General features: G+C 38.0%; 1 protein-coding gene across 1 annotated transcript; it reads right to left on the bottom strand.

Moving 5' to 3' along the window:
- Positions 1–14750: 14750 nt before the first annotated feature.
- calm2b (calmodulin 2b, (phosphorylase kinase, delta)) lies at positions 14751–19515 on the bottom strand. The gene is given in 6 exon segments (NM_214736.1): positions 14751–15426; positions 15516–15651; positions 15744–15850; positions 16245–16388; positions 18410–18440; positions 19473–19515. Coding segments are annotated over 6 exon segments (450 nt in total). The 5' UTR covers positions 19476–19515; the 3' UTR covers positions 14751–15397.
- Positions 19516–24312: the final 4797 nt, after the last annotated feature.

Below are 24312 nucleotides of genomic sequence, written 5' to 3'. Positions count from 1 at the left end.
TTGACTTAACATGTAAATCACTCGCGCTTGACGCGCGTTCTGCATCTGGTGTGAACGCAGCATAAGAGACTTAGAGGTTCCCAGATAATCAAAGAAAGGGCCCCAGGTCCGATAAAATAAAGATTTTTTTCTTCATAGCTGTCGAGATTGCCTCAAATGGAATTATGCTGCAGACTGCAAGCAGCCATTGATTTATAGGGGTTTCTTCATTAACGCATTTTACATAGACACATTTAATAATACTTTTTTATGTGTCTTCATTTGTGCATTCATCTAAAAGAGAGAGCAAGCATTAATATACTTTCATTAGATCATTTCCAATTTTGTGGTAAAAACACAGAAATAATTTGCCATTTTTGTCTTTTAAAGTGCCTTGAAAGATGCAGCCTTATTTACAGTGTTGCCAGATTGGGCGGTTTTGAATTTGTTAGTGCGGGTAAAAAATGACATAGGCGGGTAGGGAAAAGTTAGTAGGTTTTGCAACGGCTTGCCCACCAGCCCCAGTCTTCACTTATAAACCTTCACTTACAAAAGCTTACAATGGTTGTGATCTCCCAAGGACACGTCACCCCCCCCCCCCCCCCCCCCTCCTCCTCATCAACTTCATTAATATTATATTGTATATTATTAAATTATAGTCTCCAGATTTTTGGGTGGTGGTTTTTGGTTTTCAGCGAGTTTCAGCTACATCTGGAATAAATGAATGAAAAAACATCGCTTATTTAATGTGTTGACATCATTTCCACTGAAACAGGAAGAGAGGTCTTGATTTTTAATAAGCTCCTTCCCCTTTTCTGAATACCCAATAGCCTCCTCCTAAAATATAACATTCTGTGTAGAATTCAAAGGGGTCCCATGTGCTTTGCAGCCTGTCATTTGATTTACTCTGTGCTGTCTTTTAGAAAATAGTAACTGTGTGAATGTGACCAATTACAATCACAGATTTAGCATCTATTCATATTATGGGGTAGGGCACTTCATATTACACCAAGCATTTGATTGGACAGAAAGTGGAAAAAAAAGATAAAGTGATGTAATAAAAATCATTTATCAACAGAATATGCAGAAGTAAGAGACAGAACATTCTGAATGCATAGTTTTTGTGATTATTTTAGAGCGTTTCTTATAAATAAACTTAAGGTGTTACTTTTGGTTTCACTTAGACTCTATTGTGTGTCAATGTGGGCTTTGGTTGTTTTGCTGTTTGAGGACCATTGAAATAACTGAAATGATTCAGCAGTGACATGAAACTAATGTGGTTAAAACCTGCCTTGAACTATTTCGGCATGTGTTTCCTGAAAAATAATGTCCCACACTAGAACATTCATCAGCCAATCAGGGCCAGGCATTCAACAGCACTGCAGTATACACGGTGGTGAGGAGGAAAAAAAATGGGCCACAGGGCATCTCGCTGTTTAAATGCGGTCTGGGTCAAATGAACAAGGAAGAATTTGGATGACATTTTAATTCACTCTCCTTTGCAGACAAAAACACACAAGCATTATAAAAAGGCAGCACAGTAATGTCACCCTAGCCCTTGGAAAAAAAAAAAGTGATTACAAAGACAAACTGCAACCCAACAAAACCAGGCTAGCACTAAAGCCGTCCTCTGTTTGAGTTATATGACCTCCAAACTCTGTTTCCAGCACGCCTGGCTTCACCTTTAGAATTATTTTGAGTGGCTCTTGACATAATCTCAGCCTCTGACATCGTTTCTTTTTCCTGAAAAGAGTTCTTTGTGTCATTGTGCCAGAAATGAACCACTCCTCCCGGCGTCAGATCCTTGTGAGTTACGTTACGCTGCGAACATTGCGATTCCCCTCCCCCGTCAACCTCCCTATATCTGTCTTGCTTTTCACTCCTCGGTTTCTTGCTCATCTGAGAACACAGCTCTTTTGTTTCAAAAAATCTCACCAGTTTTTTCCCCCTGGGGTTGAACTTTGTGATATTCTAATTGCTTTCCACTATTTTCAGCAACTTCCACCTCCCACCCCCAATCTCTCTCTCTCTATCTCTCTCTCTCTCTCTCTCTCTCTCTCTCACCACCCCCTCCCTGGCCTTTGAAGGTGGGCAGAAATAGCGCATGTTGCTTGTATCTACAGTGTGCCTTTCTAGACAGAAAAATGAGCCACCATTAATGAAAACAGATTAGTTTTATGACCCATTTGTCTCTGCATCAGGCCTCCTATGACTCAATCTCATCTGGTGGATTTACAAAGATCATTCCTCGCTAGAAACCTGTTGGCTTTTAGTTTATTGGATTTTGATGATACAAGCAAACGACACTAGCTGTTTCCTTTTAAAGATGCAACTTAAACGTGTGCACAAAACTGTAATACTACATAAAACATTTGGGAATAAAGCAGTTTTCATCAAATCAAAGAGAACAGGATTGATAATTGCTCTTAAATTGACTGCAAATATTCATTCATTCTTTTTTCTTTCATTTTAGTCCCCTATTTAGCAGCAGCCACCACTGTGGAATGAGCCGCCAACTATTCCAGCATATGTTCTACACTGCAAATGCTCCTCCACATTTGCAAACACCCATACATACTCATTCACACATACATATGTATATACACTACGGCCAATTTAGTTTGTTCAATTCACATGATGTCATTGGACTGTGGGTGAAACCACAGCACTCGGAGGGAACCCACAAGAACACGTGGAGAACATGCAAAAACCATACAGAAATGCCAACTGGCCTAGCCAGGACTAGAACCAGTGACCCTCTTGCTATGAGGCAACAGTATTAACCACTGAGCCACCGTGCCACCCTTGACTACAAATATCAAAAAGAAAAATGTAATTTGCTGGAGGTAGGAGAAGCCAACATGAGCCCTTTTTTTCTTAAATGATAAATTACTTGAGCCTCAGAGGATGAAGAATAAATGCAGTGGGCACAGTTAAAACACTTTTTTTGAGGCACGTGACTGCTTTTTCTGTAGCCACTGAAGGTAATAGTATCCAACTACTTTGATGACAGAGTTTGGCTAAGGTATTTTAGAATGGCCAAGACAATATTTGAGATGTTTGTGATTGATCGCAGGTTTGTCCATTACCCATACTCCAGTTCTGATTGAAAAATGAATCACCGTTGTGCTGTATAAATTGACTACTTGTGCCAGTTCAAACTAAATCACATGAGTGTTTTGGTGCGCATGCTGGAATTTATTCAGTAATGGTGTTTTTCATAGTAGTTTATAGATTTTTTTGTACTCGTATAAAAGGTTTACCACTTAGATGAACTAGATTTTTAAGCAATTTATGTGCATCTGTAAGGGTTTTTTATGTGATGCAAAATGTGCATAAAAATACATTGATGGAGTCATAAAATTTCAACTCGCTGGTTCGAGTCCCGGCTGGGCCAGTTTCTGTGTGGAGTTTGCATGTTCTCCCCGTTTTAGAATGGGTTTCCTCTGGGTGCTCTTGTTTCCCCCACAGTCCAAAGACATGCTAAATTGGCCGTAGTGTACACTGCAAAAAAATTAAATTACAGAAATTTACTCTCAAATAAGAACAACAATAAACAAAAAAATAAAAAATAATTAAATTACAGAAGGTGGTGCAGTGGCCCAGTAGGTAGTGCTGTTGCCTCACAGCAAGAAGGTCGCTGGTTCGAGCCTCGGCTGGGTCAGTTGACATTTCTGTGTGGAGTTTGCATGTTCTCCCTGCGTACGCGTGGGTTTCATCCGGGTGCTCCGGTTTCCCCCACAGTCCAAAGACATGCTGTACAGGTGAATTGGGTAAGCTAATTCGTCCGTGGTGTATGAGTGTGGATGGGTGTGTGTGTGGATGTTTCCCAGAGATGGGTTGCGGCTGGAAGGGCACCTGCTACATGAAACATGTGCTGGATAAGTTGGCGGTCCATTCCGCTGTGGTGACACCAGATTAATAAAGGGACTAAGCTGAAAAGAGAATGAATCAATAAATAAATTACAGAAACTTACCGAAAGTTTTTTTTTATATATATAATTTAACGATTGTTTTCTTTACAGTAAATTTTTGTAATTTAACAGCCACCATTTTACCTTTTTTTCTTCCGACACTCCAGCTGCCAAAAAAAAAAAAAACATAAAAAATAAAAGTTTTTTACAGTGTAACCCACAGTATGTGTGTGAATGTGAGTGTGTATTGGTGTTTCCTAGTACTGGGTTGCAGCTGGAATGGGCATCCGCTGTGTAAAACTGTGGTAATGCTTGATTAGCTGGCAGTTCATTTCACTGTGGCAACCCCTCATGAATAAAGGGACCAAACTGAAGGAAAATGAATGAATGGGATTGCGAACAGTTTGTCGATTCGATAGCTATCTATTAGCGACACTGTTGGCCATCAAGTGTACTGCAGTCAGCAACTTCAAGAGTTCACACTTAGCTGATGATTGATAATAAAGCTTATAAGCCTATATAAGTATCAAGCCCTGAGCTTATAAGATCCTCGAGCCCTGGGCTCCCTCCCGTTGCAAGGCGAGAGGGGAGTTTGAGCTCAGGTAGATCTCGATGACTCCCCCTCTTGCTTGTTGTAGCTAAGTGTCAGATATGTATGCTGAAAGGTGTACTCAGAGTTTAGCTAAAGTATTTGAATTAATTGTTTAGAGTGCTTGTTTTTGAACTGTGGGAGGAAACCGGTGGACCCGGGGAAAACCCACGCGACCACGGGGAGAACGAGCAAACTCCGCACAGAAATGCCGTCTGGTTTGGAAAGGAATTAAACCAGGGGCATTCTTGCTGTGAGGCAACAGCACTAATCGCTGGCCACCGTGACGCCCGTTTGAAAGGAGGGAAAGTAGGGTTGGGTGGGAGGGTTTCTTCAAGACGAAGATATTGAGATGAGAAAAAGTCTGATTATTTATAGTGAGTTAAGGATCGTCTGATAGGATAATCAGTCGTTAACTAAAGTTGGAACAGCTGTGAACAATCATAAGCAAGTGATCCTCTCGAAATTTGTTTATAAATAAACTTCACTTATTGTTTTGTGCATGCTCTTGCGCACACATGCTGAACATGATCCAATGCCCAATACTCACAATGAAAAGCATTTCACTAATAAGTAAAAATAATTTCAAGGTGACGCTGCACTCATAAACAAGTTAAACATAAATATGTTAGAAAACAGCAATTAAAAAGCATTTAATCCCAGTCATGTGAATATGTTTGCACACTCGTACGTAGATCCGTATACATAAGCCTAAGTGTTTTAAATATATAATTGGTAACCGTAGATTGTACTTGTAAGATATAATTACAAGTACTTAATCTTTGGAAGCTGGTTAAATCACACCTGGTAATCTGGTTACACCACCCTTACATGTCATTGGACTCCCGAGGAAGAAGTCACTCAATCCCTCCAGAGGCAAGGGGGGCAGAGAGGCTCCAGAGGAGGTGTTAATTTTGGCGCATGCTTTAAAAACCGTCCAATCCAAACCTTGACTATGGAGACCTGTTGCAACCAAGAGGCTGCCAAGCGCTAACCCCATTAAAATTCCTTCTTTATGACCAGTTGCCAACCTGGCTGAGATCTGAATTGGATTTGGCCGCCATACAAGGAGGCTAATCAAACCCTGGGCTCCTAAGCAACTGGACCGATCTTGTTGCTTTAAATTAGAGCTATAATTTCATCTTGTGGAAAGGGCTTTTGAGCTGACCAACATTGCAGCTCTTATATGAAATAACTGTTTGTTCTCACTGCCGTCCTCCTGAGATTTCTGTTTTTTGGCTTGTTTTTTGGTACAAACTATGCCCAGGGGGTGTGACGCCCCGAGCCATCCCTGAACCCAGGATTGAAAAATAACCACAAGAGTGCATAGGGGCCCATTAAACACCCCTCTCCCATTTATCATGGCACAACAACAGGAGCAGCTGTGCACTTGCACTCACATTCACACACAGACACACACACATATCCATCAGCAACATGTGATAATAGCCACAACGATTGCCAAACCACGCACAGAGAGGGTGGACAGCCAGGACCCGGGGAGAAAGATGATCTTATTAAGTGTCAATGTGGTACGGGGAGGCTGTACGTGAGGCGGCTGACACATTCTGAGAATGGCTGGCATTGTGTCCTTGCTGAGTGATGGCAATAATCATAAGGATGGCAACAACACGAGCACCAGAGCACTCTTCAGCTGATGCATTCCAAAAACAAGACAATCAAAAAGACAGAGATGGATATTTGACAAGGAAGACCTCACTCGGCCTACCCCAGAGTGATTATTCAATGTGTACTTACAAAGTATTACTAAACTAAAAACGCGCACTAAAAATGACCAATAATGTGCCAAAAATAGACATTTGTTCCTTCACATTTTTTATGCTTTTGCGTACAGATAACAATGACTCAAAACACTGTAATATGGATCACTGGCCAATGGTTGGTGTTGTCACTTTGTGAAGAAACCCAATGCTCACTGTACTTACAGTCCTGCAGTCCATTATTGCACTTTTTATTCATTAAAGGGCACCTATGAAAAAAATATTATTTTGAAGCTGTTTGGACAGAACTGTGTTTAGGTATAGTGTGTCCATTGTCATACTGGGTTGATGTAAAGACAATAAGTTAGAAATAGGACCCAAAATCCTCCCATTTTGAGGCCGACCACAACGTGATGTAGAAGTGCAGTTTCCCTGCTCACTGAATTGATTGACAGCCGCGTATTAACAAGTCTCCGTAGTAACGTGTATGATCATATCAAAAAGACAGGACATGCGCAAAGCGACCGGGATTAAAAGATCTGTTTAGCTCTCTGTGATCATCATCAAATTTGATTAAGAATGAGCTTTACAAGATTAAAACGTTTTTAAAACAGTGCATGTTTGTAATGAATTACATCGATTTTACCGCTTTCATCTCCACAGCCATGTGTCAGTACAATTATAAAAGAAGACGCTTCAATCTCAGTTTGTGGACGTTAAATCAGGTTTATTTTGTACATTATCATAATGGATATACATACAGCATTTGCCGTGCAAAAACAGTGCAAGGTTAAACGCTCATGCTGTGTGTGGATGTATGTGCGTGAACTTTGTGACAACATTGTGTTTGAAATTGTGTCAGAAAGACTTGAATTAACTCCATAACAAATACATCAAATAATCATTGAGAAAGTTCTTACTGTAGTATTTCTTACAAATGTTAGGAGAGATCTGCTTCCTTCTTGTCTTTCACTCTGCTGTTTATCTGATGCAGCCGAGGCGGAGATTGAGGCACACACTAACGCACGTGGGAATGGTGGGCGGGGAAATCTAGTATTAAAGGCACAGGCCACAAAAACAGCTACAATGTGTTCAGAGCAGAGAATCCAATATTCTGAAAGGTATAATAAATAATCTGATGGGTGTTTTACAGACACATCTGGAGACACAAAAGGCTTATCTTAAATCTTGAAAAAGGGGTAAAATAGGTGCCATTTAAGAGTTTGAAATGGTTAGTCCTTGTTCATGCTAAACCCCTGATAAATGGAATCCCGAGTTTTCTGTAATCACTTTTCACACTGCTTGTTGTGAATTCACCAGCAAATTCTAACACCACTTTCAGATGAAAGATTTGTAAGCTGTTTGGACAGATCTGTCTGTATGTATAGTGTGTCCACAGTCACAGTGGAGTGATAGAAACACAACAAGCCTCTTTTTTCAAATTTCCTGACGTTCCACCAAATTGATTGACAGGTACCATGTTTCTAAAACATGCATGTTTTTTGCAAATAAACTGGGATTTCAATTTTTTTTACAACCCTCTGTGATTTTTATAATTGGTATAAGTTCAAATCGTTTTTAAAACAGAGCATGTTTGTTATAAAGACAGTAAAATCACTATGTAATTCTTAACCGCCATCATCACCACGGCTGCATGGTGTCAGTAAACACTAATGTGTGTGTGTATGTGTGTGTGTGTGTGTGTGTGTGTACTGCAAACAGTATTTGTGTGAGATATCATCATATCAGAAAGGCTTGAATAAACTCCACGATAAATACATCAAGTAAACTTACTTGGTATTTTTGACTAATGAGCTGTATTTTAGCTTCATCTGAGTCTGTCTTTATCACTGACTGCTGTTTATCTGACAAAGCATTTGATGAATAGCAGAACGTGGGAGCGGTGGGCGGGGAAAAGCAGATCATTTTCATTTAAAGCCTCAGGCTACAAAAACAGCTACAGTATACTCGGAGAGCAAAATGGCTAGATTCTGGAGGCTATAACAAATAATCTGATGGGTATTTTGAGCTGAAACGTTAATGGTGTAAAAGTGTCTTTACCCAGGGTTAAAAGCAGTGTTTAGAATGACTATAACCTGGGGTTAGGCATAGTGTGGAAAGCCCTAAGTACTTGTGCATGTCTGGATACGGCTTTTTAAAATTGTGTTTTTGTAGTTTGTATAAAAATATCGGCCTGTTTTAAAATTCTGAAAAGTAATGCTGTAATAGTGTAACTGTTCTAAATGTGTTGTTATTTGTTGTAAAATTGAGAGCTGTAGTCACAGATCTTTGGAATTGTAAAATATACAGTTGAAATGATAAGAAATAAAATGGATTTTAGAATTCCCTTTGTGAAAATCAAATGTAAACTATTAGCATTATTATTATTTTACCAGCCACAATTTACAAGAAATAAGAGCAATTCTGAACTAAAATCAGACTGAGATTTACATTTAAAATGATGCTATTGCCATGAATTTCAGTTCTCTGAGGCAGAAGTTAGCTTTAATACAGAATAGGATGACTGTACTTTAAATAGATTTGAACCGGCTTTGCCACTTCCCACAACTCATATTTCATTTTCAGTTCTTTTTTCCCATGACAATGAAGAAATGACTAAAACGCAATGAACTAAAAGGCAGTGAGGACTTCGAGTCATCATTTATAGTGCAGCGATAGAGTGTCTTTGGTGGCCTGATATCACGACAAAAAGGGGAAGAGCTATTGTTAGCCTGGATCGCAGTAATATCACCAGGTCCCATGACTCGGTTGTCTAGTGTACTTAGTCTGCTGCGCCTTTTCATCCATAACTCCGACAGAATCTTCAAAACAACAGAAGTGCAGATCCAGTAAAAGCCAGAAAGCATCATTACTTCCACTTGTCTCTGTTTAATACTCATGCATCACCATTGGCTACAAGTGCTGGCCGTAGATTCTGGCCCTATTCTTTATTTACTCTACCTCCACAAAGCAGCACATCTCCATCATCAGTCAGTCGCATAGTTACATGACGTGAACATGGGAGCACTGCTCAACTCCCGATGATCCTTCAGAGCCTACTGGAAAAGGGAAAGAGCGGCTACCCGTGAGACTGGAATTCACGGTTGCTAGGGAACGTGATGGAACATGAATATCACACGTCAGAAAGCTCAGCACGGTGGTAAATAGTTCCCTGAGATGAGATGCACACATATCTCCCTCGATACAGCGAGCCGCTTCTGCCTCATTGGTCTCCGGCACCATCTCTTCACATTTGTTTGCATTGTGAATGAGCCTTTGCTCATTTCTCAAACTCGCAGTTACCTACATGTGACGACTTTAAAGGCCTATCGCTGTTTGTGCACAGCCTGTTCACAATGAAACACTCGGGTAGTGTTTGCATTTCAGCTACAGCTACAAAATCTGTTGTGGATCCAACACTGGGAACTCTGGATGCAATTCAAGAAGACCTTTAAAGGAGACTGCAGTGGCCTGATAGAATTAAGGCTGTGAGCATCCTGCGTTTGAGGGGGCGTTTACTCAACTCGTTTTTAACTGAAGATGAATTGCTTTTATGCATTTTGGCAATGCTGTTTTGGGGACATTGAAATGCTTACTTGTGAAAATAAGAGCCTAATCTTTAAAATAAGATTTCTTTTTATTCGTGACATCATGTGCATACAGGGGCAACGCGGTGGCGCAGTAGATAGTGCTGTCACCTCACAACAAGAATGTCGCTGATTCGAGCCTCAGCTGGGTCAGTTGTCGTTTCTGTGTGGAGTTTGCATGTTCTCCTCGTGTTGCATGGATTTCCAAAGACACAGGTCAATGGGATAGGTTAAATTTTTCATAGTGTATGAGTGTGAATGTGTGTGTAAGGATGTTTCCCAGAGATGGGTTGCAGCTAGGAAGGCATCCGCTGCGTGAAACATGTGCTGGATAAGTTGGTTGTTTATTACGCTGTGGTGACCCCGGATTAATAAAGGGATTAAGCCGAAAAGAAAATGAATGAATGAATCATGTACTACACAGTCTTTGCACACTGAAGTTCGAAATCTTCACATGCATTTTTTTTTCTCATATTTATACCCAAATGGGAAAAAAATTGTTTTCCCACAATGCAAACAATTAATAAAACGCGCTGCATTTTCTCACAATGCAAACAATTGATAAAACGCGTTGCATTTTCACACCAAACAAACACTTATTAAAACGCACTGCAATTTCACACAACGCAAACAAATTAATAAAACGCACTGAATTTTCACACAACGCTAAAAATGTATAAAACATTTTCATACAACACAAACAATATTAAACGGGCTGCATTTTCTCACAGTGCAAACAATAATAAAATGCACTTCATTTTCACACAATGCAAACAAATTAATAAAACGTGCTGCATTTTCTCATAGCGCAAACTATAATAAAATGTGCTGCATTTCCTCACAACACAAACAATTTAATAAAACAATATTTCAGCATTATCTTACAAAGCAAACATTTTATAAAAAAAGTTGCTGCATTTTTTTCACAGCAAAGTGGAAATGTTTCAAGGGGACCCTAAAACGTGATGGACTCTGCTATTTAAGTTATGGTTATTTAGGCTAATGAATACTAAAGACTCATTAATCGATATTAAACAAATTAAACAAAAACACTTTCAAAGGTCACCTACAACTTCACTGAGCAATAGTCATGGCACAGCAGCATCGCTCAGTTTTAGGGTCCCTTTGAAACATTTCTGTTGTGTTCCGTTCATTTTGTGTTTGCGTTGTGAGAAAATGTAGCGCATTTTTTAAATGTGTATGTGTTGTGAGGATTTTCAGCACGTATGCTGTCAAACAGATGATGATATTTTATTAATTTGCTGGTGTTTTTTTTTTTTTGGAATTGCATTTGTTTTCGCAAATTGCAGCACGTTAAGCTCTCTCGGCCACCGTAAATGTGTTTAACGTGCAAAATTTTCAGACTTTGTGTGCAATGAACTTAAATGTTTAGGATATAGGCTTGTGCCCGTTTTTGATATGCCAGATTTCAGATAGCACACTAGAGCCTTGTGGGCTTGCTCCGAGACTCAATGCTAAGTGGCACACCTCTGTGTACTTGCTAACTTTCTATTGTTGCTGTGTAGGCATGTATGTTATGCCCTAACCTGATTTCAACAAGTAGGACATGTTCAACATCTGTGTTGATCCTGAAATAACATTACAATCAGCCAATCACAATGAAGGAATACGTTGACCGTTTATGTTAAGTTTAGGTTTACAGTTTTATGCACTTCTACATGATTGTTATCCAACTATTGTTCCCCTCTGATTTTGGGTATAATTTACAGATATGGTTGGGTTTAGAGGAAGGGAATAGGTATGGATTACATTTTCAGACAAAAAGGATCAGCATGGATGTTAAGCCAGGATCGCATCGTACCTGGCAAAATCATGTTGTGCTTCTGTTATGTCCAGTAAAATTTTTTGTTTCCCTAAGAGCACTGAAAGTGAGGAGGGGAAGGGGGTGCATAGGCCCTTAAGGCTGATTTATACTTCTGCTTCAAACGCCTGGTCGTCGGCGTCACTGACGTGCACCTCTCAAAAAATGTAACTACACGTCGCAACAACACGTAGCGCAAGCTCTGTGATTGGTCGGCTTGGTAGCGCTGATGAGTCTGGGCGGGACCGAGAGCCGCGTGAATGGTGCGAGCCTGATTGAGCGATTGTTTACAAGTGTGGAGTCCCGTGAAGGAGCTCCAGATGGAAAGTTTTGATTTGTGTTTACCTTATAGTTAAAGTTGTTGCACGTCCGCCAGTTCCTGCCTCAAAATGAGCGAGTTTGAGCCACTTGTACATCCCAGAAGTTTTCAGGAAAAGCAAAACAGCAGCGAAGAATCTCGACACAGAGGAACATTAACACCTCACTGCCAACTAGGGTTTCGGAAGTGTTAATGCAGACCAACAGAGAAAGCGCACAGAAGTATAAATGCACAGCTACGGGCGTTGCATGCGCCGTGGGTTACGCCGGTCACTTGACGCAGAAGTATAATCCAGGCTTAAGGCTTGAAGTATCCCACAAAAAAACTACCCCTGTGGGTCCCATAAAGGTATATGCAAGTACTTGACAACCAAAACAACAATAAAATAATTCCAAATGGCACTCTAAAGCCTTATGCTCCAAGATTTATTTTCAAATGGCAAGTTAAGTCTATTAAACTGGATGTTGCCAGGGCTATCGTAAGTGGAAGGAAAAGGCTGGCAGGGAATAGGCCCTTGCTTGTCAACACCCACCCCAGAATGCGGTTCTTACTTAAGGCCCTTTACACTTCTGCATTAGTTTTAGTTTACACTATGTCAGAGTTTAGACTTGAGACTTGAAAATGCTGCAGATGCCGCTTTCATGTGGAAACACTAGTGCTCTGTGTCAGTGTGGATAGAGCAAATGAAGACAACTGAAAACGAAGCCATGGCTGCCAACATTAGCTCACTGATTGTGTTTTTTGGGTCATTGTGTATGTTTCCTTTTTTTAAGCCCCTATCACATGACCATAAAGCTACCAGAAGATGACAAACCAGTCCTGACAACCTGTAGACAATAACATGGAGACTGAAATGTAAGCTTTGCTTGCATTGTTGTTCACCATCGCGTTCAGTGTTGACTAGTAATCCAATTCCAAGTGAAGCGCATACTTTTATGCCGAGAGTGTATGTATGGTTATGTGATGTAGTTTTTCAGTGGTATAGTGTGAACAAGACGTTTTTAGAAATGCTAGATGAATCGATAGTGTGGATGTTGATCGTTTTCCTTCTGAAATGCATTGTAAATAAGGCCTGTAAATGACTGAAACCATTAACTCAATGTGATTTTAACAGAAGGGCCTACCGTGTAGAAATCTGTGCATAGTAGAAACCCCTACTGGAACTGGGTGTCTAGCCCTGGGAGTCCCATTCATAATTTTAGATGTAAGAAGGATATTTGTGAGTATCTTTGCAGCAACTATGCACCCACTGTTATGTAGAGGCCTCAATTATTAACTCCGAGCAGACATTTAGCCGACAGACCAAATGACATTACAGCATTAAAAGTATGGACTGAGAAGAAAACCACAATGTTTAGAGAGCCATTTGGGTCTGGGCCTACACTTCTATGACGTAATGTTGTTTTGACTGTCGAGAAGAACGCTATGAACTCGACCCCACTGTGGTCTTAAAGTGTGAATCACAAGCATCCCTTAATGTAGTGTTTCCTAAGTCTGTTCCTAGAAGTACACCAAGAGTATACATTTGGGATGTCGTTCTGATGTGACCCAATCATTTCAGGTCTCAGAGTCCTTTAAAGAGCCGATGAATTGAATGAGAATTGTTTGACAGTGAGGCGACGACACAGTGGTAAGCACTGTAGCCTCACAGCAAGATTGCTGGTTCGAGTCCCAGCTGGGTCAGTTGGCGTTTCTGTGTTGAGTTTGCATGGTTTCCCCGTGTTGGTGTGGGTTTCCTCCGGGTGCTCTCATTTCCCCCACAATCCAATGAGATGTGGTATAAGTGAATTGAATAAACTAAATTGGCCATAATGTATGTGTGAATGAATGTATATGGGTGTTTCCCAGTACTGGGTTGCAGCTGGAAGTGCATCTGCTGTGTAAAACATATGCTAGATAAGTTGGCGGTTCATTCCGCTGTGTTATCCAAAATGAATAAAGGGATTAAGCTGAAGGAAAATTAATGATGAATGTTTGGCAATGTGTGGTGTTGGTGTGCCTCTAAGATCAGGGCTGGGAAGCTGACTTTACAGACACGCGTGTGTTTGTACATTGACGATTTAGTGCTCTTTACAAGTTACAGTACTGGCCTGGCATGAAAAAACAAGTGCTTGTAGTCATTTGCACGTATTGTTTTGACATTATAGCAACAGGAATATGAACTCATTTGTTTTCTTTTCCACTAGGTCCCCTTAATAATCAGGGGTCACCACAGAGGAATGAACCGCCAACTTTTCCAGCGTGTTTAACACAGCGTGAGCACTTCTAGCTGCAACCCATCACTGGGAAAAACCCATACACTCTCTACGAATCATTGCGGCCAGTTTAGCTTACTCAGTTCACCTATAGCACGTATCGGGAGTTGTGGGGGAAAATTAAGCACCTGGAGGAAACCCACATGAACACAGGCAGAACATGCAAACTCCACACAAAAATGCCAACTGACCCAGCCGATGCTCGAATCGGCGAGTTTTAGGTATATTGTTGTGTAAATGTCTTGTAAAAGTAGCTTTCTATAGGCCCATCATTATAAAATGTCACTTCAGAGGACATGAGTGTGAATATTTTACACATACCTAGTTTGAAGCAGAGCGATGGTCAAACTAACACACATCCAAACAGAAATTGCACAGGTTTTCCATTATAAAGTTGTATGTAAACTCAATATTAGACAAAACATCTTGACTAATCAAATCAGTGTTTAATTAAAAGTAAATACACTGAAATAATCAAGGTAAATGGATCCAATCAGAGTAACAGTTGTAGATGTCTACATGATCTCTCTATTTTAGGTGGAATAAAGGCAGGGGAAGCAGTTATTGGGTAAATTGTTAATTTTATTGGAAAACAAATATACAACTTGGAATGGATTCTGAGGCATGGCTGTGCCTTAAGCAGTTACAAAAGAAAAGTGACTAATTAAAAAGCATAGTAAGAACAGAACAAATACAAAAAGATTAGAGTGAATGAATATATCTGGCGATAAACCCGTTAGTTGAATGATGTTGCAATAGTGCAATGCTGAGGACGTTTCCCATTTCTTTTTCAACTCAGTCCATTGTCCATGCAGAGTTGCACCTCCACATAAAACCAAAAGAGTGGAAAAAAGAATCATGCCAAAACTGTTGAAATGACGCCACACTGTCAGTCAGCTGGACCCTTGATGTCATCGATCGTCAGGTGGGCAGGCAGACAGAGCAACAGAAGGGGAAGAAGATGTCTGTGCGTAGTCAGTATCTATCTGTGCCTAAATGTTATCACCTGGTCCCAGAATTGCTCCTTCGAATAGACCGTTTACAATGGCTAAGAGTTGGGGGAAGGCATGAGCACTCAAATCTTATAGTATACATGCAGATCCTTTGGACAGCAGGAGAGGATGAGGGGGGAAATTAAAATGAAACATTTTACAGAAATTAAAAACAAGAAAAGGCAAATTATTTTATACAAGAAATTCTGTACAAGGCTTTCACTTTGCTGTCATCATCTGTACAAATTCTGTGGGAAAAGAGAAACAGGATATTAAATAAACACCACTTTAAGTCTTAAACCGACACATGCTATGTGAATTGCAGCACTGCACTCACCTTCATAATTGACCTGACCGTCTCCATCAATGTCTGCTTCCCTAATCATTTCGTCCACCTCCTCGTCTGTTAATTTCTCCCCCAAGTTTGTCATTACATGACGCAGTTCGGCCGCACTAATGTAGCCATTGCCGTCCTGACAAGCAAAGGGGAGCAAATCAGTTATTTCACGTTGAAGAATGTTACCAGCAAAGACTTGATAGTTCAGCGTTTCTTTAGAAGCATTACCTTATCAAAGACACGGAAAGCTTCTCTGATCTCCTCCTCACTGTCGGTATCTTTCATTTTTCTTGCCATCATCGTCAAGAACTCGGGAAAATCTATTGTTCCATTCCCTAATTAAAGAGCAAAGTACACAGTCAGATAAGTGGCACAACAATTTATGTGATATAATCCTTCAAACAAAAAAACTTTGAGTAATATAGATTTAAAGATATTTAAAGTCGGAAAAATTATGTCATCATTTACTTGATCTGTTGAACCCAAAGAAAGATGTTCTGAAGAATGTTGGGGATAAAACACCCATTGACCTGCATTATATTTTTTCTTTCTACTATGAATACCAATGCCTGCTTTTTCCAATATTCTCCAGAATATCTTGTTTTTTGTTCAACAGAAAAAAAATCATAATTATTTAAAACCATTTGAGGCAGAGCAAATGTTTATTTTATGGCTGGACTGTCCCTTTATCTGCTGATGGCTAATGTAGCAGTAAAACTGTGTCCTCACCGTCTGCGTCCACCTCATTAATCATATCCTGCAGCTCCGCTTCTGTAGGGTTCTGGCCCAGGGAGCGCATGACAGTGCCCAGTTCTTTCGTGGTGATTGTCCCATCTCCATCTTTGTCAAATAGCGAAAACGCCTCTTTGAACTCTGTGTAGAGAAAAATCAGGGTTTGAGTCACATAAGCATATTTCTCATAGCATTCATATGTCCCTTCGAGCAATAAACAAAATGAACTTCTACTCCACCTCAGGCTTTTTGAATTAGTCATTATTTGTTTGCAATGTGATTCCACGTAGTTTAAGACATTTTGTAGATCCTATACTATGTACTACACATTACAAATTTTCAAATGAGTTCTCAAAACAAATAGTATTTACTAAGACTAGTAACCACAAACGCCTTCTTAGATAAATGTCTAGGATGACAGATGAACACAAATTCCCTAGAGACATGGCAACAACTGACCACTAGTACTAGTGTTAAGGCCTTGAAGCTAAACCAGATCCGCTGAGCAACATGCAAACAAAATCGCTTTGCATAGACGCCTCAAGTAGCATCTAGATTCCGTTTCAGAAGATATCATTTTATAAGATGTTCCAGCCAGAGTCAGCACTGTCACTGATCGGTTTAAATGAGGAGAATTGATCCTTCTAGGCATAGTTGGGACAAAACTATAGTGACAAGTGAGACTGCATTTCAGCAGCATGCAATTGCCCAGTGGTCTGAACACTAAAGGGCAATGAAATCTCCCCTGTGCCAACATTGACCATCAAGCAGCGACATCAGACGCACAACCTGCAGTTTTCCATTACACAAAACATGGGACCATTTTGCAAAGAAAAATAATACAAATCTAAAGAAGATTCAATATCCTATCAATTATGAATGCATTAAATGTGTTATTTACTAAGCAAGATATATATAAAAATGTTCCTATCCCAATGGAGCAGCAGACAGGTTCTGGAAGAAAAAGCTCTACTATTATTCTCCATAGGGATATAACTTTCATAAACCTTAAACAAATTGTTGTGAGCTCCGAGGTTGTTAATCAGTTGTATTAAATCAATTCAACATATTTATAAATAATCTTGTTGGACAGCAAAATCTGGGATACAAAACTACAGTAAGCCATGATGCTGTACAGAACATTCCACCAATCAGGATGGTGCACTGGAAAAAAACCTTTAAAAAAATGTAGCTCCGCCTACTTCTGTGAAGAAGTTTTAGTAAACTCTAAAAATATATTTTGCACATAAAACTCTGTATAGATGCAAGAAACAACTTTTAATTGAATTACTTTTATATTTCCCTATTGTTTTTAAATTCATTAGGATTATTTGCGATGCTCCTATTCACCTGTCCTTGTTGTTTATGGCTTATAACACTTAAATGAACTTTTTAAAAATTCCGATGGAAAAAAACTTCTGGTGAACTCTATGTAAAATATACATTTTTAATCATGTTAAAATAAATAAGTGTGTACAAAAACAAAAAAAAATACATATTGTAAAAACAATACTTCAATTATAGTTAAGCTAATCTACATTTGTTATTAGGTTATGAGCCTGCACATTCAAAGAGACAATAACTAGGCCCACACGAAATCTGCTTGCACAGAAATCTGCAATTTCTAGTCCATCATTGAGTTTATTTAGTTACTTGTGTAAATGTGTTTATTTAATTTATTTCATTTTTCAAATAATTTCAGTAATATTATTGACTAATATGGAAATGTTCATGTTACAATACAGTTGGTGATGTAATATTTTCTGTATTTTAGTAGATATATTTTTAAGAGACTTTCTTTGTTTACTAAATAAGTGGATCTTATTGGATTTGCATTGGAAGCGTTGAATAAAAGTTACATTTTTAATATATTTCATATATTAAGTTTTAGGTTATGATATTCCCAAATTCATGCTGCATAAATCTGCAGATTTATTTTGCAAAAGTGTGCGCAAAAATATTAAATATGCCCGCAGATTCTGTCTGGCCCTAGTAATGACCCATACATGCACACATATTTAACTGCCCCACCCCTTCAAACGGCAACAAATTAGCAATTCTAACAAACCAGAACAGCCAGGCTATTGCAAAACACCATAAGCTTCATGTAGAAATTCTGAATGAGGCGTATAACGTTAACCCAAGCAAGTAAGGGATCTTACCAGCTATTTGCTCTTCTGTGAGTTGATCGGCCTGGGGATGGTAAAAAAAGACAAACAGCCATTACTGAATCACGTTGAGAATATACCAAGAATGCAATGCGTTTTAGAGCAATGACATCAATATCTAGCAACCCGTACAAGACCAAACAAAGACCTCAGATTCCCTCCCTCCAAATGTTACGACACCAGCCTGAGAGAATAAAGTTCCACCATAGTGACAGTATTTAGACACTCCTAACAACAGCGGTTCATCCACCCACCTGCTTCCCGGTATTTGGTGAACTACTCCCTCGTAGCACTATACTGTCATTTCAGATAACTTAGCGATTCAACCTTTGAATTTGTGTATAGTAGGTGACATAATTCTCGAGTAACCCAGTAAAAGTATCGACGGGGTATTCTATGAGTAAACCTGATGACTGCGTTATAACGTGCATATAAACATACAAGAATAACGTTATTGCATTACGAGCAAAACAGATGGTTTATTCATAAACCGTATTTTAAAAAAGCCTTTGGATTCAACTTCCACGTAGTTTCCCGCATGAGATGCTGCCCAGTCAAAGTAACACGAAGACACACAGGATACTTTTCGACCAAACCCAGGGCGTTGAGAAACAAAACTTCTGTAACGTAATAGGATATAACGTTATGACTTATTGAATTTCACTGCTAAGTTTAGTAGTAACCACATTCTCCTTAGAAAAACTGAAAGCGAGTCGATTTTGCGCCTTTAAGTTTAACGAAGTACGTAAAGTTAATAATGTTACTTCCTTCACGTTTGTGCAGAATTTCCTGGGTTTAGCCGCAATTTACACCCCTGTAGTGTAAAATGACCGGGAAACCCTGAGGAAATAGTTGATGCGACGGGGCGCGTGTATTCCTTCATTCAGTCCATCCACTGGAGTCGTAAAATTGGCGGCACATTTCTATAAGCTAACTTACTTAAATACGTCTGTTTCTATTTTTGTCGTCCTTGCTTCCTCTGGAATGTGCGTTAAAACTGCAAATCTTCTCATTAACACATATACATCATTTATCAGTAACATAGGAGCACACTCACCATTTTTGCTTGATCTCCGTCTGTCTCCCTCCTTCTCCCTTACAGATTCACAAATGGTGGTTGGAATATTGGTATAGACCCGCCTTAACGGTCGTACATAAACACCTCCCATCTTCCTGTATCCATCCGCTAACCGCACTGCATTCTGACAAGGGAAGCGTCTTGAATGTCTCAATATTTGCCCATGAAAACTGATGTAAGCTTTATTGGACGTTATATATGTCATTCTTCAGAAATTATACTGTCTTATATGCTGCTATCTGCAGACCTTTGCGCAAAAGTACAGGAGGGATTAGCTGACGGCGGAAGAAGACTGTACGCTGCTCGGTTGTGCGGATGATTCTGATTGGTTCGTTTGTACCTGCAATGCGTCACTCCCTGGTCACACACTGTAGAATTTGCCCGGTCATAAATGCCATGTAACTTGGAACTGAAATAGGGAATCACCTGAGTGGCTGTGAATTCCACACGTAGGGGGGCAAAATTAGGGTATTAATGTGTTGGTTAAATGTAAGGATTTTTTTTCAATGACATGAAACAAAACTTGATTTTAAATCGAATAGTGTAGGGCAAATATTTATAATGCATCTTCATACAGGTGCAAAAACTTAAATCTTTAAAGCTGGGCTGGGCTCCACTTTTCAGTCATATTTTTTGTCAGAATATGGTTCATGTGTAGGGAAAGTTGCACAACTTAACTGTATACATCAGTATAGTTAAGAAATACATTTTTGGTGTTATAACTAATTGTCAGTCACAACAAGTGAAAAAGTTTGACTAAAATGCTATTTTTATGTGGAAATTTAAAGAAATGCCCACTTTGCCCAGTCAATTTTACACAAACACAACTACAAATTCTAAACCCAAATTTGGAGGAAGTCTCATGATTTTTACTATATTTACACTACACCTTTGGCAGCAACAAGCAATCACATAGGCAATTTATTTATGTGTTGATATTTATTATCACATTTAACAAAGCGTTAATTGCGTAATAAAACATTATTAAATGTTATTGCTATTTTGTCTAAATTGGGTATGTATTTAAGGTTTACAATGCAAATCCAATTAGAACTACTTGTTTGGTAACAAAGTCTCTCATACAATACATACACTAAAACCCAGAATATATAAATCACATAAACATTTACATGTTGTTTAATAATATTACTTAAATCATTATTTTAAAAAAATGAATAAATATAGGCGGTTTATTTAGCTGTGGTGACCTCTGAAATAGAGACCAAGCCGAAGGAAAATGAATGAATGAATAATAAATATATAATTGCATCACATAAGTCAATAAATGGACTCAATGATGGGCTAAATCTGCAGATATCTTTAAGCAATATAAACCAAAACAGTTTAAAAAGAAGTTTAATTTTATGGCAAAAAGTTAGCAACAAAGCCATCAACATTACTGACGGTGTGGCGCAGAGCCTATCTTGTTCATCAAGGCCTACTGAAGCTCTTAGCAGCGTCTCAATGCCTGACTGCCTTCACTCCCTCCTCGCCGACCACCTGTCTCTGGCTCTGGCCCAGGTCTGTTGGATACTGAAGGCATAATATAACAGACTGTTGCTGAGGGGGGGTTTAGCCATTTTCATACCAAAAGAGCAGCGGGAGAAACTCAGATAATCTATCAAGTGAACCGTCTCTATTGTAAATGTAATTGCATTGTGTTAGTGTCGGGTGTTGTTGGATCATGGGTTCATTATTTACTCCAGATGTTTTCCATGTCTCTGCAAACCCCCCAAAACCACCACCATTTCAAAAAGGAGATGACTGAATCAAGCTTCCTTTTAAGAAAACAGTTACGTATAAAACAGCGCAGCTTGAACTTGGGTGGTTCCTGCATACTTGCCTTTCCAGAGCTTGTAAAACCAAGGGAAAGAATGAATCATGCATGAGCTCTGCCCACAACACATGCAACATGTGTACTTAATGCCTCTTTCAGGTTACCAAGAGTTTCCGCACTGTCTGGATTAACAGAAGAGTGTCTGCTATCATAAAACACTGGAAAGGCTGGACATGTTCACCAGATCTCCTCATTATAAAATAGGTTATCTATTATAAACAAGTTTGTTTTTGTGAATTGTGGGAATATTACATATGTGTTGTTTTTATACTGTTACACTGTTCTATTGCCCTAACCCCATATCCCTGATTCTAACTCTCAAAGAAAACCGTGTACAGTTTTACTTTCTGAAAACTCATTCTTCATAATTAATAAGCTTTTTGATAAATGAGGACATCATCATAATCAGCATGATGTCCTCTGAATTCAACACCTTCTTGTAATATGTCATGCCATTATAAAGACTTGTGTCCTGATTTGTCACAAAACGCAAAAAAAAAATGCGTCACGAAAACTGTTTTTATGTTTATTTAGCAAACTAACTGTGGTCATCTGTTATTTAGGACTTGTTGTTGTTATTTTCCTAAATTTCTTTATAAGAAATAAATAAACAACATTTTTACCTTACACTGTAAAAAAAAAATCGTAAAAAAAAGGTCAAATGACTGGCAGCTACGGCTGCCAAACAAAAACCATAAAATTACGGTAAAATTTCTTTGTTTAAATAAAGTGCAAAAAATAATAAATCTACAGATATTTTCATTAAAATATTTACAGAAAAACTGTTATTTTACAGACTTTTCCTAGATTATTACGATCAAATCCATTTAATAAAGTAACACAATAAGAGTTTTACAGAGAAACACTGTTATTTTACAGACTTTTCCTAGATTATTATGATCGAACACCATCAATAAAGTGACTGCACTAAAAGTTCAAGAAAAAACAATGTTATTTAATTTTTTTTTTTTACAATTAAACGCCTTTAATAAAATGCCAAGACATGCTCTTGGTCGTAATTTAACAGTTTTATTTTGGATCAAAAAAGTTTGGAAAAAACATCAAACGAGATACAACTGATTAAAATTCTCACAACTATAACATTACATTTTATTGAATAGTATTACTTTAAAACATGTAGAGGTTTGAGTTGTATGAAATGATTCAGTTCCAAATCTTAAATGAAATGGAACTGTAATGTGGAGGGGACGCTGACAAAGAAGTGCAGATTCAAATGCAGGTTTATTACACAGAGATGATCAGGCAAGCAAGTCAACACAGGGGCAAAATCCAGAGTCATGGTCAATTAACAAGCAAATGATCAGTCCTGGCAGCAAACAACTTAAACAATTAACAAACAAAGCAAGGCAAAAGAAGAGAAACGCGTCATAATGTTCACAGTAGCAGTATAACAAGACTAAGCAATTGGTGTGTGCGTCTGTGCTGCTTTTAAAGTGCATGTAATCAGTTCATAACAGTCCTCCGACTGTGTGTGTGCAATCAGCAGAATCTGGAACAGGTGTATGTGAGCACTCTTAGCGTGTTACTTTATTAAATGGATTTGATAGTAATAATCTAGGAAAAGTCTGTAAAATAACAGTGTTTCTCTGTAAACATTTTAATGAAAATATCTGTAGATTTATTATTTTTTGCACTTTTTTTCAACAAAGAAATTTTACCTTAATTTTATGGTTTTTGTTTGGCAGCCGTAGCTGCCAGTCATTTGACCTTTTTTTACGATTTATTTTTATTTTTTACAGAGCAAGTAATTACAATTTATTACTTTAATTTTACGTAATTTTAAATGTACTTAAAAAACAGGAAAAAACACTGTAAATAATACGTCATACGTAAAAAACAGACAAATTGCTGTAACTTGTCATTACTTATATAGTACATAAAATAACATTCAAGCCATTAATTTACAGATATTGTTTGTAATTTTTACGAACTTTTGAATATAATTTAAAATAACAGAAAAAATACTGTATAAATAATACTGTAATTTCCCTGTATAAAAAACACAAATGTCAGTAATTTGTCTTTAATAATAAAGTACCTAAAATGAAAGTCAAACGGTTAATTTAGAGAGATTGGTTGTCATTTTACTAAGTTTTGAATATAATGTGAAATGACAAAAAATTACTGTAAAAAATTTAAGGATATTTTCTGTAAAATTAGTTTTTTTTTTACAGTGTATATATATATATATATATATATATATATATATATATATATATATATATATATATATATATATATAAACAAATAAAAGTCCCATAATGAAATTCAAAAGCACAAAATATATATATATATATATATATATATATATATATATATATATAAACAAATAAAAGTCCCATAATGAAATTCAAAAGCACAAAATATATATATATATATATATATATATATATATATATATATATATATATATATATATATATATATATATATATATATATATATATGTATACATGTTAGTTTATGGATTTCTGCAGTGTAATTTCGACAACCCCTCCCTTTACTATAAACATGATTTCAACTGTATGATTAAACTTTTCAGTTAAATATTTCAATATGTTTACTCACCCTGATGTGCTTCCAAACATTTCTGGTTTTCTTTATTATTTTAAACACAAATTAAGATATTTTGAAGAAATCTGAAAACCTGTAACCTTTGACTTCCGCAGTAAAACCAATAGTTACAGGTTTCCAGCTTTCTTCACAATATCTTCTGTTGTGTTCAACAGAAGAAGGAAACTCAAACAGGTTTGAAACATTTACATTCATTCATTCATTTTCTTTTCGGCTTAGTCTCTTTATTAATCAGAGGTCGCCACAGTAGAATGAACCACCAACTTATTCAGCATAAGTTTTACGCAGCGGATGCCTTTCCAGCCACAACCCAGTACTGGGAAACACCCATACACTCTTGCATTCACACCCACATATACACTACAGCCAATTTATTTTGTTCAATTC

Source organism: Danio rerio, chromosome 12 (assembly GCF_049306965.1).
Source record: "Danio rerio strain Tuebingen ecotype United States chromosome 12, GRCz12tu, whole genome shotgun sequence".
Classification (NCBI taxonomy): domain Eukaryota; kingdom Metazoa; phylum Chordata; class Actinopteri; order Cypriniformes; family Danionidae; genus Danio; species Danio rerio.
This window is presented reverse-complemented; position numbering and strand designations above follow the sequence as displayed.